Source organism: Daphnia pulicaria, chromosome 1 (assembly GCF_021234035.1).
Source record: "Daphnia pulicaria isolate SC F1-1A chromosome 1, SC_F0-13Bv2, whole genome shotgun sequence".
Taxonomy (NCBI): domain Eukaryota; kingdom Metazoa; phylum Arthropoda; class Branchiopoda; order Diplostraca; family Daphniidae; genus Daphnia; species Daphnia pulicaria.
In genome coordinates, this window is record NC_060913.1 from 16,254,317 (window position 1) to 16,273,923 (window position 19,607).

Here is a 19,607-nt window from a genome sequence, read left to right on the forward strand (position 1 = left end):
GGTATAGTACACTCAATTCGAAGAAACAGCACTTGGAGAGTTTTAGTTTCATCCCTGATTTTGCGATGAGGGAAAATATTTCTTCGATATGCTTGATGTGTTCTTCTTCTGTTTTCGAGAATATGATCACATCATCCAAGTACACTAATGCAAATTTCCCAATAACTTTCCTCAGAATTCCAGTCATAATTCTTTGGAAGCATGGAGGTGCATTGGTCAAACCAAATGGCATTATTTTGAATTGGTAATGACCATTTTGCGTTGTGAAGGCTGTCTTGTGCCTATCCTCCTTCTTTATTGGTATTTGCCAGTATCCACTGATGAAATCAAGCGTCGAGAAATATTTTGCTCCCTTCAAGTCGTCTTTTATTGCTTCAATACTAGGGATTGGGAATTTGTCCTTGATTGTTACATCATTTACGAATCTGAAATCGACACAGAATCGTATTGTTCCATCCTTCTTTTTCACTAATAGGATTGGTGAACTGTACGGACTTTTACTTTCTTCAATCACATCGTTTGCTAACATCATTTCTACATGTTTTTCTATAACCGGCAACATCACTCGTGGCTGGCGTCTTGGTGGTATATATACTGGAGGGCCCACTGTCGGAATGCTATGTTCTTCTCCAATGGCTTCGCCGAAGTCCGAATCTGAAGTGGCGAATATATGTTTATTTCTTTCCAGTACTTTTCGGAGATCTTCTTTTCTGATTTCTGTTTTTCCGATCAATTCTTTTATTTCTTCTTCGAGTTTTTGATGTATAATGACGCATACTTGGCATGGTTGAATTTCTGATACCTTGGCCACGATGTGGTACTGTTTGCCGTTATTTTTGTATGATATTCGCCTGCTGGCGGTGTTTATTCGAAACTCTAGATTTGTTATGAAATCCATCCCTAAGATGCAACTAACCGCTAAATTTGGTACTACGTGGAAGTTGCTTTTAATCGGGTCGCTATCCACCGAGTGTAATTTCACTTGCAGTTCTACTGTTTTAACTTTTAGCATTGGATCCCCACATGCTGTTATGAGATTGAGGTTTTCTATTGATTTTTCCTTCTTTGCTGATTGCGGTATCTGTTTCTCGAAGTCGGAAGAGATTACACTCGTCGTGGAGCCCGTGTCTATTAAAGCTGCTACTCGTCTGCTGCCTACTGTCACTAATATTGTAAATGGCTTATACTGTATTTTACACTGGGATGGGTCGCATTGTTTTGTTGATACATGTCCGAATGCGATTATTTCCGTACGTTCTTGTGGTTGTTGAACGGTCTCCTGGTTGGGTCTCTGGGAGCTTGATTTCTTCTCACATTTTCTTCGCGCCATCTTTGGTATTTGCGACAGGCTCTTTTTATGTGTCCTTTATTCTTGCAAAAGAAACAGGTTCTGTCTTCTAGTCCTCCCGGGAATCCTCCGTTCCTTTGGTTATCCCAATTTCCTGGAGTACGATTTAGCGAATTACTCTTTTGTGGTTGTGTTTCTTGTGCTCCTTGACGGCGATTCTGTCTCCAGTCGTTATCACTTTGCGATCTTTGTCCCAGCGGGTAATACCGCGTGCGTCCGTCCACGTCCTCAGGGTTTTGCCTTTCTCTATATCTTGGGCTATAACTTCTGCTCCTTCCGGAAAAACGGACTTGTTTCTCTCCCTCTTGCTTCTGTTCGGATATGTGTGCTACCGTTCCTGCTGCTACACCTGCGGGGCCAGCAGACAACTGTATGTTAGCTATAGCTTGCATAATCTGTTGCAATTCGGGGTTTTTGTTTTTCTCGTTTTCTTGTTGCTCCGCTTTTTTATGGGCTTCTGATTCCTCTGTCAGGCGTCGCAAGTCCACGACTTGTTCGCATACTTGTGCTTTTTCCACTACTTCTTCGTACGTATCCGTTGCTTTCAAGCTATTCCATAGGCTTGTTCTGATGGTTAGGCGCATTCCTTTCAACAAAGCCTCATTTTTAACAGCGTTTCTTAGTTGTATTACTTCAGCGTCCTGGCTTTCTGCGGCTGCTCTTCCGTAGGCCGATTTGTATAGCTCATCGATGCGGTGTCTGTATTCTCGTATACGCTCGTTGAATTTCTGCTCTATCTTGCTGAGTTGTGCTCTTCTCATATCTTGTATCGTCGCGTCATCAAATCCCGCTTCCATGGCTGCTGTCCATGCTGCAAGGTTCGCTTTGATATTTACTCCTAACGAATTATTAAATGCAGCTGCTGCTCTCCTTAGTTTGGACTGGAAAAATTTCAACTTCTGATCTTCGGTCCATCCAGCTTCTACGCCAACTCTGTTTGCTTTCTTTAGCCAGCTTTCAAATGTAGTGTTGTCATCTAGGTCGCCACTGAATTCTGGAATATCTTTTCTATAATTGACGGCTGCTAGATTTAGCATTCCCGTTGTCATAGCTGCTGAAAATGTTCGGAAATCTCCTGGATCGATTCCTCCGGCGCCTACTTGTCCAATAGGTCCTTGGGGTCCAGGTGGGCCTTGGGGTCCTGGTGGTCCTTGGTTTCCTGGAGGTCCTTGGTTGCCTGGAGGTCCTTGCTGGCCAACTTGCCCTGGAGCGCCTTGTTGTCCTGGTTGTCCATCTTGCCCCGGCTGGCCATCTTGCCCCGGTTGGCCTGGTGGCCCTTGTTGGCCTGGTGGCCCTTGTTGGCCTGGTGGCCCTGGCGATGGTGTTGGGGAATTTGGCATTTCCTCTTCTTTATCTGTCTGTTCGGATGAGTAATCTTCTTGGGTTGATGAAAGGCTTTTGTCGAATGCCGGGATTTCTGTTTTGTCTCTTTCGTATATGTCGATGAATTCTTTATCGACGCCAGCTATTTCTTTTTCTAGTTTAGCGATCTTTGTTTCTCTTTTATCGCTTTTTGGCTTTTCTTTAAGCTTTAGTACTTTGTGTTTGAGTTCGAAACTTCTCGTACTTAATTGCTGTAGACGTCCTGCAATTTGGCTTGGCCTTTGTGATCTCCGCAGTTCTGTCTCTGGTTTTGTTTCTACGCTGTCTTTCGGGACCACTTGGTTTGAAGGTGAGTCTGATTTTATATTTACCTCCAATTTGGGTTGTCGGTTGTCGGTCATGTGGGTCCTTGATGTTCCTTTTCTGGTTCGAACTGTCGTCGTCTCCAGATAGTTCACAAAATGTTCAAATTTGCACAATAGAGTTTAGACACTTGTACAAATTGAAAGGTTCAATATTTTGGCACGTTCACCACTTGTAAGGCTCGTTCCAGCCTTACTTTACTCGTACAAAATTGAGACGCAACGACTTGTAAGAGGATGACGTTTGTATTTGAATACACGAGATTGAACATAAAATACACGAATGCGACTATTCAATATCAGAATAATAAGAGAGAAAGAGTTTACCAGCGTGAAGGCCTGCTCGGAGAAGACTGGTTATACAAGGGAAACAAGGGGGCTTTTATACTGGTCAAGGCGGAAGTCAGCGTCGTAGATTGATCTCGTTATTGCTGTTATTTCCGTGTTGGGATTGATACTCCGGCTGATGTCGATATCACGGTGTTGGGAATGGATACCTCCCGTGTGTCGACATCAGGGTGTCGGCAATGGATACTTCCCGTGAGTCAGCCTCACGGTGTCGGCACTGGATACCTTCCGTGAGTCAGCCTCACGGTGTCGGCACTGGATACCTTCCGTGAGTCAGCCTCACGGTGTCGGCACTGGATACTTCCCGTGAGTCAGCATCACGGTGTCCGTGAGCGGATCCTATTTGCTCAACGGACTCGTTTGCGCATACGTCTTTTGAATTGCGCGCTTATGGCTGTTGGGGCTATAGATGCGCCGCTTGTTTGCTGGTTGCGGGTGCCCTCCCGTGGCTGGGTTCGGGTACTACTCTCTGCCAGAGCGGTGAGTTAACCCGATCCTTACAATACTTGGCAAGTATATACGAGACCAGCATCGGGTAGATCATAAGGCGCATATCTGGACCGACTCCCAGATCGCCACATGTTGGATAACAGCCACTAACAAAACCCCAGAAATCGGGGTGAAAAAACCGAGTCTCAAAGATCAGAGAATTCGGCCCTGAGATTCACTTCTGCGAAGGGACTAAGAACCCGGCTGACCTCCTCTCACGGGGCAGATCAGCGAAAGAAATCCAAAATTCTAACTGGTGGAAAGGCTCCGAATTGCTTCCAGAATACGAAAAGTATAAGCCTATCGAGATCAAGGCAAACCTCATTCGGACGGACAAGGTCCGACCAAAACACCCGGACTGGCGCCAAGAATATAGCGATTGGGATAGAATGGTCAGAGCCCAAGCTATGATTCAGAGAGCGGTAGACTGCCTTAAAGGCAGGGAATTCCGATCGTCTCTTATTAGAGAGCAGATCCTGTTTGAGGTGAAAGACTTACACGAGATAAAGATCGGAAAACCTGGAGCGATTAACCAGCGTTCATTCAAGCGACTCACATACGAAGAGTTGCTTACGGCTCGGTACGCCTTAATCAGATATGCTCAAATTGATTCATACCCCGACGACTACGAAAGGATCACTCAGGGGAAAGTCCCGAGAGTTACCACGAGTAGTTTTCTCCGTAACGCCAACAAGAGAATCTTAATTATCAGGAAAACCACGAAGGTTTCTTTTCATAGATGGATGTTGATATATCTGTTGCAATGACCCCCTGTTTCCATATTGACATAGGAAAGGTGGTGGAGTTGGTGTAGGAGTCGGATTAGAGTAATGTTCTGCAGAACTCGACGTGCCTCTATTGCTATCAGCAACTAAAAAAAGATAAATATGACAACACTATAATAATTAAATACTTATTATAGAGTTGTTGTCAAGTGTTATTTTGAACACTGCTTGTTATTTTACCAATATGCTGGCTTCCAAGTTCACATAGAACAGATGAAGGAGATGGTATAAGTGGCAACGAATAACAAGAATTCATTTGCAATGATTTTCATCATTGTTCAATTCCAATACGGTGGCGTACCCCAATAATGACCACCAGCATTTTTATATGATAACGGATGTGAATTGTCTCAAATGAAGTACAAAATATGGAAACTGTAAAGACAACTGACAAGGTTGAACGTTATACGAAATAAAAATGTTTTTCACTGCTATAGTAATAGTACCAAAGTTCTGTATGCTATAAAAAAACAGATGATTGGCAAGAAGATTAAGATAAATAATATTAGGTATAATTTATCATGTTCTTGTCGAAAGAATTGAATTCATTCGTGGTTTTAAGAGAAATATATTTAGAAAAAAAACTCGTATCCCCCCCTGGTCCTCATTCTTCATCAGTCGCATTTCCAATTTCTTTAATTAGTGAAGGACAGCAGATCCAAGGTATCAATGATGTATCATATAGTGGGAGATGGATATTGGATATTTGAACAAACTCTTCCAAAGATTCCTCAAACAAAGAAAAAAATGGGCAATGAAATGTCTTCAGCTATTATATTAAACCAATAATTACATAATATCATACCACCTGGCTGAGATGTAATTATGGAATTTCTATTCCCTGCTTCAAAACCTCTCTTACGAATCAACTGGCTCACGATACGATCACCTAAATAAGAAATGAAAATTATAATTTGGATAACCAGCAAGCTAGTTTACAAAAAAAAAAAAAAAATATGAACAGGTATATGTTACCAGGACATTTTGAATTGGACGCAACGGCTCCTATCTTGGCATTTTTAAGGAATCAAAATGAAAAATGTTTTTGTCAGAAGCTAGCAAGTCAATGCTACGAATGGCTAATCCAGGGCGATTGCTGGAAGCTAAAAAGAACAAGTTTAATCAAAATACGATTTATATTTATTCATGGCTTGTTAAAATAACCAAATGCCTAAATAAAGCAACCAAAACAGGAAAATTACCAGTATATTTTGAAGTATACGCTACGTACAGCTCATGAACTGGTAATAAGTGGTGAACTAGATGAAAACTTATCTTTTTCGTCAGAGGCCAGCAAGCCCTTTGAACGAACGGCTGATCCATGGCTGATCCGGACGGTTGCTGGAAACTGAAAAGAACAATGGAGTTTTAAAAATACTTTCTGAAAAGCTTCTATAATCACCACTTCAGCTAACCAACAAGTGCCTGAAAAACACAATATTATCAGGATACTACGATGCATGACTACTAACAATAACTACAACAAGGATTTATATTAAACAAGAAATATTGACGGGAAATGTGAAACAGTTATATTTTCTTTTATAATTACTTCATTTTTCTCACACTACAGACACATATTTAAACCTCCGCCTTAAATATAATTAAAAACGATTTAACAAAAAATTATATTATTTCTTTTCATGTTTAACAATAACACTCGTTTAACAGTAACGTCTACAATCATTTCGTTTTTTTAAATTTTGCACCACAGTCCTGCAGTAGTTTGTAAGATTTATATCTGATGTCTTTCCCCATAAGTAGAGAAAACACAACAAACGTACCATCCACTTCTATGGAGCAACCTACAAAGTACGAAACTCTTACCACTTTAGATTTAACATTAATAAAAGGCCAAGATTATTGCAAAGAATCATTCAATAAACTACCCACTCGAACATAATAAGAAGTTGACGGAACTGAATAAGTATATATATTTCCTGTTTGGCGATACCGTAGACCATAAATAAAATCTCCCCTCACATTCGAAAAAATATTTAAAATGAAAATAACTGATAAGTTTTTTACATGGATGTGCGACATACGGGCCCCGCTATACGGGCCCCGACATACGGGCCCTCTTTTTTTTTCATGCGACACACGGGCCTAAAAAAAGACGACACACGGGCCTATTTTTTAATTGGAAATAAAAAGATGAGTTGAATACCTACTATGCGTAATCGAATTATTTACATTACATAAAGGGAGCTGGAATCGATGAAAAAAGAACACAGTAATTGGGATTCCGCTAAATGCTGATCAGAATAGATACAGACATGAAGCTGTATCGAAATTGCTGGCTCGTAGCACAACCAGCTTATAAAATGAATGTAGAAATAAAATGAGATAAAGTAGGTAGAGAAAAAAATAGTCTTAATCAGACTCGTCAAGACCATTGGCATTCCGGAGTTCTCTTAGTTGGGCCCTGGAGAACTTATGCGTGAGATTTCCAAGCGCCTCCAACAGTTCTTTAGATGAAATGGGATTATCGGCCCGGCTATAGGAAGCCCACAGTTCCGTCAGGTGGTGCTGCTTCGACTCTGCGTTTTTGTTCAACCGTCTCAGGGCCTGTTCTTGGGAAAGGAGCTTGGCCGTCATTGGTATTTTCTCAGCCTCGTCTTTCATCTTGAGAATGAAAGTGACGAGACTGATAGATGAAGGCCCTAGAATAAAAATAATAATGAGAAAAAAGATAATGGGATATAAACTAACAGTTACCAGCAACAGCTTTCAGGTTGTTGTGAGTCCCCTCGACGTTGTTGTTGGTACGTTCATGCTGATTGAACATGCTCCAATTTTGTGGTGGCCAAACGGTGCTTTTTATGTATGTGGTGTCGATATAGTTGCAAAATCTCAGCATGAGACCATTTGCTGCCGCTTCGATCTGTTGAAATCTTTTGGCGATTTTATCCTCTGGCAGCAGGTAGAGACTCAGTAATTCCCTGCAGGTTTTGCGAGTCTGACTGTCCTTCCGATAAGATGGTGCCAGCCCTATTAACTTGATGTTCCGATAAAAGGACTGGGTCAAATGGAAGGAGCAGCCCACTGGCTTGACCGCAGGGAAAACTTCCTTGCATGCCTATACAAGAATAGTTTATTGGATTGGAATTGCAGTGGAATTGGATTTGTAATGGAATTTACCTGCCACATAGCCGCCTCGAAATCCATCATGAATTCCATTACTTTAGGCTGTTTGCCATCTTGGCTCAGAAGCTCCAGAACAGCAGCAAATACCGCAACATAATCTTTTTTTAGTTTACCCGACATGAGAATGGTTATTACAGGAACCTGTGGTGTAATGGTTACAGCATTAGAAACCTATTCAAAAGGACAAAGGTTCGATCCCCGGTTCCGACTTATTGATACCTGCTTGCTCAATGTTCCATGGCGGATGAAGACATGAATGCCAAAGACTTGGTAAAACGGCCCAGGACATATAAAGAAAGTGCCGTCTCCGTACCACCTCTTAGCCTTACGTAAAAGGGAGGGCTGATAATCCGTGGCGAATATCAAATGTCGGTCGACTCTTTCCCGCGATGTGATAGCGATATCTCGGCGGAAATATCCAACCGGAATGCAGCTGCCATATTGATCTGTTATCATCAAAAATAATATTTATGATTGCAAATAATGAAAACGATAAAATTTACACTTACCCCAATCGAAGTGAAGATCCGTCGGGTTTTTGGGAAACTTCGGTTGCTTCTTTCGTTGCACCGCTCTAATAAGGTTGTTCTTCACTGGGAGATTTCGCGATGGATCTTTTGCGAACTCCACCATCATTTCTTTCTCTACTACTGCCCTAGCAGAGGCTAGCGGATTGCTGATAGCCTGTGCCTTCGCTTTCATGAGAATTGAAGCATCCCTAGAGATGTCCAGGTTGGTTGGGCAGGTATGAGGTACTCTGAGGGTGAAGTTGGCATCGCATTGCGACACCCAAGAACGGCAGAAATTCGGGTTTGTGTGCTTATTACAGCGCCACGCTACCGATCGCTTGTTGGTCCGCTTCACGTGGTAGCTGTGATTTTACATGTACACATTTACTTGGCTCCTTAGAGCTGAGATACCAGGGATGCATTCCTTGTATTGTTTTGTAGATGAAATCGGATTGGGAAGAACAGAGCCGTATCATGTTGTAATTTAAATCGATATTCCCTCGTATCATAGAGATTTTTTTTAGAAGCTGCATCAATATGAAAAAATTCATCAAACAGTTAATCATCTTTTGTAACGGTTGATTTGATTTGCGCAACACTTTTTAATGATTGAAGATAACATTAAAAGGGCACGCAGAAAACTGAGGCAAAGATTGGAACCGCATGACATGACATGATCATCACACAGATGAATTAAAAAAAGCACGTTAAAATTTAAAACGTATGAATAATAAATGTTTTCACAGTCGACAACAGTTTTCTAGTGCATTCGTTTTCAGTAATGCAATTTCTACAACCATACGTATTGCTCAAATCTTTCCTTGTCCAAAAAATGTGGGTTCCAAAATTTGAAGTTCAATTGTGAATTATATTTGGTCCGGAAAATTTATATTTCCTCAACAAAGTGTAGTATAGTGTAGACCTGAATGCTCAGAATGCTCTCTTCTTCGCTATTGCATGATATTTTCTTTCCGAAAGCATCTCTCCTCTTCCTTTTGGATTTGTATTTAGGGATGGCCGAGCAAACTTTTGGGATAATTAGTTTGTTTTTGTATGTTCGCTTTTTCCCAAAAAGCGATACCAAAGACCCCGACGAAGGATAATTATACCGATTCTCGTGTTTCATCGCAAGTACACATATCAGTTAGTGTTATTTTAGGGTTATTTCCATTTGTGGTGTTTAATTGAAATAAGATGATGGCTCAAACAATTGTTTTTTATACTCTTAGTGCTGTTAATTGCTCTTTGGATCTGCATGAGTCAATATATTCATGGTTGGAAAATTTGGAAGAGAGTGATTGTTCATCAGCAGAAGTGACAATTGCTTTTTTTTTTTAAGTAATTGCCATAATTTTCTTGTATTGCAAAAACGGGGATACGAAGTGTTGAACAGCACCCTTGATCATTACATTTCATTGGTCAGCGTATCTATTTTTCCAATTGATCAGAAGAAATTTGGAAAAGATGAAGTAGCAATTGAAGCTATAATACTTCTCCAAAATTTGGTTTCTCATCGGCACCATATCATGCTGGTCAACCCGATAGCGAGAGAAATTCTACTCAGCGAAATTGAATGGCGGGTCTATGCAAGGTATTGTTTTTTTAAATTTAAATCCCTAATTTTAAAAATTGAAACATTTTGTAAATTTGCTTTGTTGTGAGTTTCGTTTCCGGTTGTTTATTCACAGATGACGCATTTTTAATTGGTGTGAACAAACCTAGTAATCATATCCTCGTTGAAATGTAATTTTCAATTCTGAAAAAAATAATTTCTGTTTTCAAGGCGTATGGTTCGTGTTTCATTTTACTATGCCAAGCTTAATCAGTGAATACTATCAGGAGTGCGGAAGAGCCGGACGGGATGGTGCCCTTGCGTCATGCGAGCTATTCTATCAATTTTCCGATCACCTGTTTTTGCAACGTGATGGTTGTATTAAATTAATATGATTATTGTTTCCAAGTAATCATAGTAATTGCTTAATTTGTTGCAATTCAATGCTGTCTCATTATCTTGGAGAGAGGACAAAAATATGTGAAGAAGATGGACTCGTTTTTTATGACCACTGCATTTCCAAAAGTATTACTGTTACAAAAAATGTGTTGTGCTACATTACAATTTCTAAAATGCAATTGTACTGTAGAAAGTTTCAATCAGAGTGTTGGTTTTTTAACTGGTCGAATGGGTCAGGGATACCATCAGTACGTGTCCAAATTATTGCCTCACCGTTACGAAATTTGTAAACATCTTTACTTTACATGAGAAGAGGACGACATTTAATATTGGTAACTTGACTGATTTCGTAATGTTAAACCCAATTAAATCTATGTAATTGTGTTTTAGAAGTTAGCAATTCTTCTTCACTCCTGTCAAAAGAATCGCCCTGGTAACGACGAAATGCCAAGCGATTTATGCAAAGGCTGGTAATTGATTGAGTTTTGGCTGAAAAAATATAGCGATCGAATTGCCGAAAAAAAATTAGGGGGAAATTCATCTTGGTGTCAATTGGCCAATCGCTGAGGTGGGTTGTGTTTTGTAATTAAAAATAATATATTTTTTTTAAATTATTACTAATTTTTTTTCTAGTACTCTGTGTCTCTGGTTGAAGAATCTTCTATACACAAGAACAAAAAACCACGTCTCGAACAGAACATTGACTCGAACTTTGAGGTTATGTAAAAAAAACACTTAAGTATTCGTATTATTCAAGTGTTGACTCTTTTTCACGTGTGCAATGCACCCTGTTAGCACACCTCCATCCATAGGATGGACGGAACAGATACGAATCGTCTGAGTCGGACGTCTAATCCGACGGCAATAGGACAGACCATGTCACCCATCCTAATGTCACTCCGTACGACGTCGTAATTCGAACAGCCTTTGGACGTTATCAAATATTTGTTGTTATTGTTGGAGTTTGAACAAAATAGACAGAATCAGTTATCTAGAGGCTTCTGTATTTCTTCTTGAGAACAGGATAATTCATTCCACTTTGTGTGGAGCTTCTGAATTAACAGGATAAGACAACATGAATGTGTGGATGGAAAAACACGTGTGGAAATGTGAACGATAAGGATCAGCACATACCATTGATTTGTAACACAAGAACACAAATGATAAGCTTCATGTGCACTCAACGATAACGTTCTCCACTTCAAGCAATTACATCTTCTCACATACACAGAATTAAGAGTTTAGTTTCAATAGAATAATGATAAGCTTCATGTGCACTCAACGATAACGTTCTGCACTTCAAGCAATTACATCTTCTCACATACACAGAATTCAGAGTTTTTGTTTCAATAAAATTACCAGGTAAACGTGAAGCATAAAATAATGGAAAAAGAAATCAGAGCGTGGTCTAGGGATAACCTTTCTCTAGCGTGGTCGGAAAAAGAAGAAAGAGTAGACAGGGAGAGAATGATACTAAACAGCAACTTGATGTGTAGAAAAGGAGGCCGACTATATGGGATGGTCAACCTGCGCCATCTATCAATCGTTCCTCTCACTCTGAAGTAATGTATGATTCCAACAGTTACGACATTCAAACGCGGACTGCTCATTGCCGTCACCAAAACGACGTAATTTGGATCACAAATTGCTATCCTGATCTCGTCGTAATTAGACCTTATCTGACTAGTTCCCCCATTCCATGAAAATTGACTAAACTTAAAAAATTGCTTTAACTTTTGTATTTAACCAGGGTAAGACAAACAGATCTACACGACACAAATGATAAGGATTGGCAGATCAGCGACAAAAGATAAGGTCTGACTAAATAGTTTTGATTAGACAATTTCCAACAGATCGCAGGTCCATTTTTTCATGGGTTCCCCGGAAAATATAATGTTCCTCCATAAATAGCAGCTTCCACACACGAAGATGTAAAAACTAAGGAGTTTTCAAAACTTTACCAGACATTTCTTCTATTCCTTCTGTCCAATGGTTAGCACAGGTCACAATCTATACGAAGAAAAAATATAGTGACAATAAATCTAATTTGAATTCAAGACCTTTTTTGTACCTGTTAAGTAGGTCGACGCCGTCATACGTCGGCGTGATTGTTTTAACGTGAGACTCGATTCGCATACATACGCACAAGAGCACAAGGAAAAGGAGACTGACGGTCGAGACAAGAAGCCTCTCGCATCGCCCGTGGCAAGGGTGGGAGACCTCTGGCGGTCGACGTGGTAGGTCTAGAATGTCTAGTACAGATAAACAGCTGAACACAAGAATGCTCCCCCCTTTAAAAAAAAACTACATGAATGGAAATTCAGCCAGTACATTACACATCAAATATCACTCTCTTCTTTCGTACACGTTCGCCCCGACGTATGGGCTGCCGTCCCGCGTCTGCTGATGTATCGACCGAACTGCTTGCGGCCCCGGAGGGGAGAGGCGCGCCCGGGATGTTGTCCTGTTGATCGCCGTCCGTCTGCCCGGCTGCCGCGTGCTGACCATCCGTGCTGTCACCCGCGCCATCGCCACCGTGAAGTGCTGGATGCTCAATTGAATTCGGAACAGCTACCATCGGGCGAAGGAATCTTCGGTTACGCTATAACACGCTCCCGCTTGCAAATTTTATCCGGTAGGATTGATAACGACCTATGCTGACCACGACGCCGACCTTGTCCCAAAGCTTTGTCTTAGGCTCCCATACCCGCTCGTGGGTGCCCAATGATAGCGGGGCAAGTGAGCGAGCGTGCTCGTCGTAACGGAATTTTACCTCCGCGTCGATCGCTGTTTGCCGGTCACGGCCTTCCATGGCTGACCGCCAATGAGTGGCGTATGCCGTCCGGTGCACTGGAATAATGGACCATAACGAGTGTCCGAAAACCATTTCCGCCGGTGACTTGCCGTTTTCTCTCGGGTGTTTCGGAATTTCAACATTCCGCGGGCGAACTCGTCCGACGTGATATCACCGTGGGATGAGATTTTTGTCACTAGGTCCTTCATCGCTGCAACTTCTGCCTCCGCCTGGCCGTTGCTTTGGGGGTAGTGTGGCGAAGAGCTGCCCCACGCTACGCCCCATTGGCTTAATTTGGTTTGGGAACTGTGGGCTTCGAACTGTGGGCCGTTGTCGGACCTCAGCCGCACGGGAACGCCCAGGTCGACGAAATTTTCAATGACGGCCTGTGTAACTTCCCGCGCTGACGGGTCGTGGCGCCATTGGTGAACGATGGGCCATCCGGACAGGCGGTCCGCGTAGACGAGGATGTGTAGCGGGCCCACCTGAAAAAGGTCGGCTGAGAAATCTTCGAATACCCGTGTTGGCAGGGGGTCGCGTATGAGAGGCTCCTTCTGTTGATGCGGGAGTCGCTCCTGACATGCCTGGCAGCTTTCCACCCATAAGGTTATGTCGTTCGACATGCCCAGCCAAAAGACGGTTTGGCGCGCCCGACGCTTCATTCGTACGATGCCCTGATGGGCCGCGTGGAGCTTTTGGATGATCTCCCGGCGGGCCGGCCGTGGAATGACGATGCGGCGGCCGAAGAGGACGAGGCCGTCATCTACCGATAGTTCTTCGTGGACAGACCAATATTGACGAACGCCCAGGTCTGTCTGATTGCGTGGTGTCCGGAATCCCGTTGCTATCGCCGCCATGAGCTCGACGTAATCGCTATCCGATGCAGCTACTGCTCTCAATTCGTCTAGCATGGGGTCGGACAGGTGAGACTCCTCGTCGATGCCGTCCTCCTCCATTTCGTCGTTGGCCTGTTGCATACTGCTGACCTGGCGGATCACCACACGTCTGGCAAAAGACTGAACGTCGTCGTTGGCCATCTCGTCGTCCGGTCCCGGGTCGTTCACAGGAGCCCTGGATAGGGCGTCCGGAATGGAATGGCTCCGTCCTTTCCGCCATGTGGTCGAATACACAAATGGGGACAACCGCTCCTTTAAACGCTGGAGTTTGGGATTTTCTACCGCATCAAGGGTGTATTTGTCCAGAATAGTGACCAAGGCCTGATGGTCCACAACCAGCTGAAATGATGGTAATCCAAGGAGATAGAGGCGGCACTTACGCATCGCCCATTCGACGGCTGCCAGTTCCAGCTCCACAATGGCGTAACGCGATTCTGTGTCGGTGCACCACCTAGAGTTGGCATCGACGAGTTTACAGATGTCTTCGTGACGTTGAAGCAGCGCATAGCCCATGCCGTTCTTCCGAGAAGCGTCGACCTGCAGCGACGTCTCCATCTCCGGATCAAATGGCGCTAGGATAGGTGGCGCCACGAGAGCCGCCTTGACCGCTTCGAAGGTGTGGTCGTGGTCGGCTGTCCATAAAAAAGGTGTTCTGGAGCTCAGAAGGGGGCGCAGCGGCGTTTTTGCGGCTGCTACCTCTGTAGAAAATCCGGCAAGTTGCTCGACGAGCCCCATGAAGGAGCGCAGCTCCGTGATGTTGGTAGGTTTCGGGAAATCCGAGATGGCCCGTAACTTTTCTGGATCGACGGATACGCCTCCCGGTTGGATTTGAAAACCGACCCACTGGAGCTGCGTGCTAGCAAATTGAAACTTTTTCAGGCTGAAGGTGATACCGGATTTCCTGGCCACCGACAACACCGCGCATACTCCCGCTACGTGTTCCGGGAAGGAATTGTCAAATCGGAGCAGGTCGTCCACTACCCGGATGGTGATGCTGACGTTCTCGAAGGCTAGGTCGGCGCGCGGGTTGTATTTTTCACTGGAGCTGCACAACCCCATCGGAGCTCGCAAATATTTGTACCTGCCCCATAGTGTCATGAAAACGGTGAGATGCTGCGACGAGGGTGATAGGGGAATCTGGTAATATCCGTTGGCCGCATCAAACGTCGAGAAGAATTTCGCGTCACCTGTGATTTCTGCCACCGCGTCCCGCGGTGCTCGAGTGGGGTGAGTTGGCCGTCGCACGAATCGGTTGAGACGCGTTGATCGACGCATATGCGTAATGAGCCGTCAGACTTGCGTGTTACGACGAGTGGAGCCGCCCAGTCCGACGGTTCGGTCACAGGGCATATGATTTTCTTCTCGACGTAGTCGTCCAGCAATTTCTTTACAGCCGGGTGGTCGGCGAAGGGAAGTGGCCTGGATCCGTTGACGTAGAAATGGGTGGCGTCGTCCGTCAGCTCGATAATCATCTCCGGTCCTTCCATGCAGTTGAGTGAGCCTATTTGGTCAAAGACGTCGTCGAACTGACTGGCAATATCGTTCCCAATACGCTGAATGTCGTCTGGTGACGGATCTGGAGGAACAATTCCGTCATAAACATACGGTGCCTTGCGGCGATTTGCCGTCTGGAGGAAATTAATCTTGATTGATTGATTGACTATTTTACCGCGAAACGGGAGACGGTTAAGCAACCCTTTTACGGAACGCAAAATGAAATTTACGAACGCTTGATTAGCAAGAGTTCTAGAATTAAACGGTGGTGTGACAGAATGATGGCAATTAATAGAATCTGTCTATCAGCCTTATTTTCTATTCATTTAGCGTCATGTAAAGGGTTGCTTAACCGTCTGCCGCATCGCGGTAAAATACTTAGTGATGTTCAGAGGTAGAGTTAAGTAAAGAGGGGGTAGAGGGGTTTGGGTTAACAAGGAAAAATGCGCACAAATAACAACCCCTTTCTCTTGTGATAAGCTCACACTACCCGCCAATACAGAGTAAAAAGGCGTATATTTGAGCACAAGGTATACAAACTTTCAGCCACGACTGTATTTTACGACGATATATTTTGAAATCTCTATCTCCTCGCCTGCTCTCCATAGCTGTGCGAAAGCTAAAAAAACCTGGTTCCGCTTTTTGACGTCGTTGATCATAAACTTTTTTACACTAAACTAAATAGCGAAATCGAGCGGTGGGCGAGTGCTGACTCTCTTGTCACACACTCTGCCATTGAGCTATATGCTGATCAAATTGCTTCTTCGATTGCGACATGTGCTAAATCAGCAAAGATCTCCAGTGTAAAAAAAAATCCCGCAGCTCAAAATATGCCTTGGTGGTCCAAGGAGTTGTGCGCTCTCCGTACTAGAGCTCGCGTGGCATACAAAGCTTGAACTAGAGTAGGAGATGCAGAACACGGCTCGCGTTTTCGTCTGGCCAAGGCTACGTACCAAAGAGAGCTCAGGCGGGCAAAAGAAAAATCTTGGTCAGAATTCAAGCTTACTTCATCCTCCACCGACACTTTAGCAGCGCTTGCGCAATTACGGGCAAAACAAAGTCTATTCCCCTATCAGCTTCTATTTTTATCAACGGTTGTCCCACTACTGATCCTATTTAAATCGCAAACGCATTCGCTGATCATTTATTTCCAGTCCCACCTGAGTCCGACAGCACACATGTAAATATAGGGAAAGAAACTGACGCGTACATCACGTCCTCCTCTACTGTAAATATGTCTCCTCCCATCTCTGAATGGGAGTTCGATCACGCTTTTTCTTCCCTAAATACCGTATCTGCGGCCGGGCATGATAGGATTTCTGTAGCCATGATGACCCTGGTAGCACGCCTCTATCTATAGGATGTACGTCGCCCATCTTTTGCAGCCGAGTGAGATGTCTTAACCCGACGTCCATAGGATTGCCTATGTCTATACTAATGTCGCGCTGTAAGACATCCAAATGGGTACGGCTTACAGCCGTCTTCAAAAGACTTAAATTTAAGCAAAAAGAAAAAAAGAAACGTCTCTCGATGGGCGCGAAACCACGTTCTTTGGAGTGGTACTCCAGTGCTCTACCCACTACACCACTCTCTATTACTATTTAACTGTGTTTTGTTCAACGGCTTTAAATTAATACTAGCAGTTAAAATTATGAAAATGTAAAGTCCTTGTCTTCCTCATCTATCCTGTGGACAGATAATTTGGACATCTCATAGACGTCATGTTACGTCTGTCTGTTAAGCGTCTAATTTCTAGACACAAATGGATGTCCGTGTTCGTATGAGAAACGTAGATCTATAGGACATCTATACGAAGATAGCATAAGGCCGTAGTAAATTGAGTATCCATGTGATGTCCAATTTAGGTTGCAGATAGATCAGATTTGATTTAGACATTAAGACATCTATATGATAGACGATGGATGTAAGTGTGCTACCAGGGGAAGCACTTTCTCTCTCGTATAAAACTGATTGCAATGTATGTATAATGCTTGGGTATCCACACTCTCGCTACGTTAGCGAATGAAAATGTTTCAAACAAAAAATTTGGTTAGCGAATTGTTCTCCAAGAGGTTTTTGGTTAGCGAAGAAGTTGGCTAATCAACGTCCATTAGCGAAAAGGTTCGCTATTGAAAACGGTCTGCTCAGTCTTAATAGCGTACTCATTCGCTACTAGCCCCTCGGCCAGGTGGCCAGTTTTCCACAATAGCGAATTAGTTCGCTAACCACCGGGCCCATTAGTCTATCTACTCGCGCCATCCTGTGGCTAATAGCGAAGTCGTTCGCTACTATAGATCCTACTACATTTTGAATAGCGATCTCCTTCGCTACTATAAGCCCACTACAGGAACCAGTATTTTCTATCGCTCTGGTTTGCAGTTAGGGAGGAAATAGCTTCTTGTTGTTCTACAGTGACTGAAATTTGGCTATACAGCTCATTACTCTTTTTGATAAGCTCCGACAATGTACTACCCATTAGGTAAATTGTAAACAAAGAACCAATAGGTTTTGGTAAAGTGATTTTAAGAGCTGCAGGAATGAAATTGCTTGAGTTCTCAGTAATAGCGACAGGATTGCCGGGCATTTCAGTCAGTTTACAAAGAAGAATTGATATTTCCTCCTTTGTTGGTGCCCTAACTTTTGGTAATTTTTCTTTACAAATAGCCCCCATGTCAGCCACTCTTTTGATTCCTGATCATTTTGACGTCCTGGTCATAAGTTAATCGTCATAAACTCATAAACATAAGTAAACTAACACAAAAATTACCGGCTTTGAATAGGTACCAGACCAGATACACATTTCCTCAGTACAGCTTATTTGTTCATTAATCTGTGACGAAACCATGCAGACTTGCAGCAACCCAGCTACATGGTTTTGTTAGCTTTTTGTTTCAACAAGATATATGAAGATATCTGAGGGAGCAATTTTTGGAACAATTGGACAACAGTCTAAACCGTGTTTCCACAAAGAATTAGGAATACAATATGGACAATCACTGTTAAACATTTGTAACTTTCCCAAATAACGTGTTTTGGCCTCGATACTCAGTCCACTGGCATAATTAGACAGTGACATAGTTAAACACCAACACTATAACGAACTAATATATATAGAAAACACATCAGAACTTCAAAACAACCCCCTTTTCTATCACTGTTTGTTTAAAAAATTCATATTTCGCAGAACTACACAAGTAGGGCTGTGGCCCGGACGTTTTTTAGCGGTTTTTTTATGGGTTTTTTAGATAGGTTTTTCGTCTTCCGCGGGTCGGAGTGGGTTGGGCCAACAGAGTAAATGGGTTTGACCCGGGCCGACCCATGGGTCAAAAAATTTTTGCCGGCCGGGTAGCGGCCCGGGTAAAAAATCGGGTCAAACACACTTTTTTTTACAAAATTTAAAAAATTCCCTAAATTTCTTAATTATCTTCTTCTTCCAACAATGACACGTCAATTCTGTCTTCTGAACACCCCTGAACGCCCTTTTCTACCACTTATCCTACTTTTCATGCTACGAAATTCTCGTAGAGCATTTGGCGGCAATATTTTTAGGTCTTTCTTGAGGCCGCAGGCATAGAATAATAACGAGCTTCTCTATGTGACTACTAGATGGCGCCACCGCTGGGTTGGCCCGCGGACCCGGGGGTTCAACCCGTAGCCCGCCCTAAAAAAAAACTGCCTCGGTGGGTCGAGTCGGGTTGGTTTTTTTTTCGTTCAGCCCGGGTGGTGGCCCGGGTTTTCATCGCCCGGGCCACAGCCCTATACACAAGTCAGTCGTAAAAGACAGAAAACACAAGCCGAGAAGGAGGATATATTTTTGTGTTGTAATAACAGCGTCTATAGTAATATTTTGTTCATCACGTAAACAAAAGAAATGGCCCAGCTGGTGGGCTGAAATAAAACAGACCACAAATGAATAACAATTAAATCATGTATTTAAAGCCGTGGAAGAATAAAAAACAAAAACGAAATATTTCGGGTTTTTTATTATTATTTCCAGATCGAAAAAACCGTGTGAACTCAGGGGTCTAGTGAAACCCCAAAAAGTAAAAGGGGATCGATTATGATAATTGAGCCGCGCGAACAAGTTGGAACTTTTTTCTCCGGCTGTGCTGTGCTGTGGAAAGGGATAAACAAACATTTGAACGGAGATAACGGGGCGTA

The 19,607-nt window shown here is 43.1% G+C and overlaps 1 protein-coding gene and 1 long non-coding RNA gene across 2 annotated transcripts; one reads left to right on the top strand and one right to left on the bottom strand.

Annotated features, from left to right (window-relative positions):
• Positions 1-11,431: 11,431 nt before the first annotated feature.
• On the top strand, positions 11,432-11,699 carry LOC124321130. Its single transcript, XR_006914154.1, has 2 exons — positions 11,432-11,501; positions 11,601-11,699. It is a non-coding gene; the product is annotated as an uncharacterized LOC124321130 (long non-coding RNA).
• A 1,332-nt stretch (positions 11,700-13,031) lies between these two features.
• LOC124343035 (uncharacterized protein K02A2.6-like) lies at positions 13,032-16,775 on the bottom strand. The gene is made up of 3 exons (XM_046796183.1): positions 16,737-16,775; positions 15,140-15,580; positions 13,032-15,089 (listed from the first exon to the last, which is right to left on the bottom strand). The coding sequence occupies exons 1-3, from the start codon at positions 16,773-16,775 to the stop codon at positions 13,032-13,034; spliced, it is 2,538 nt and encodes an 845-aa protein (XP_046652139.1).
• Between the last annotated feature and the right edge of the window lie 2,832 nt (positions 16,776-19,607).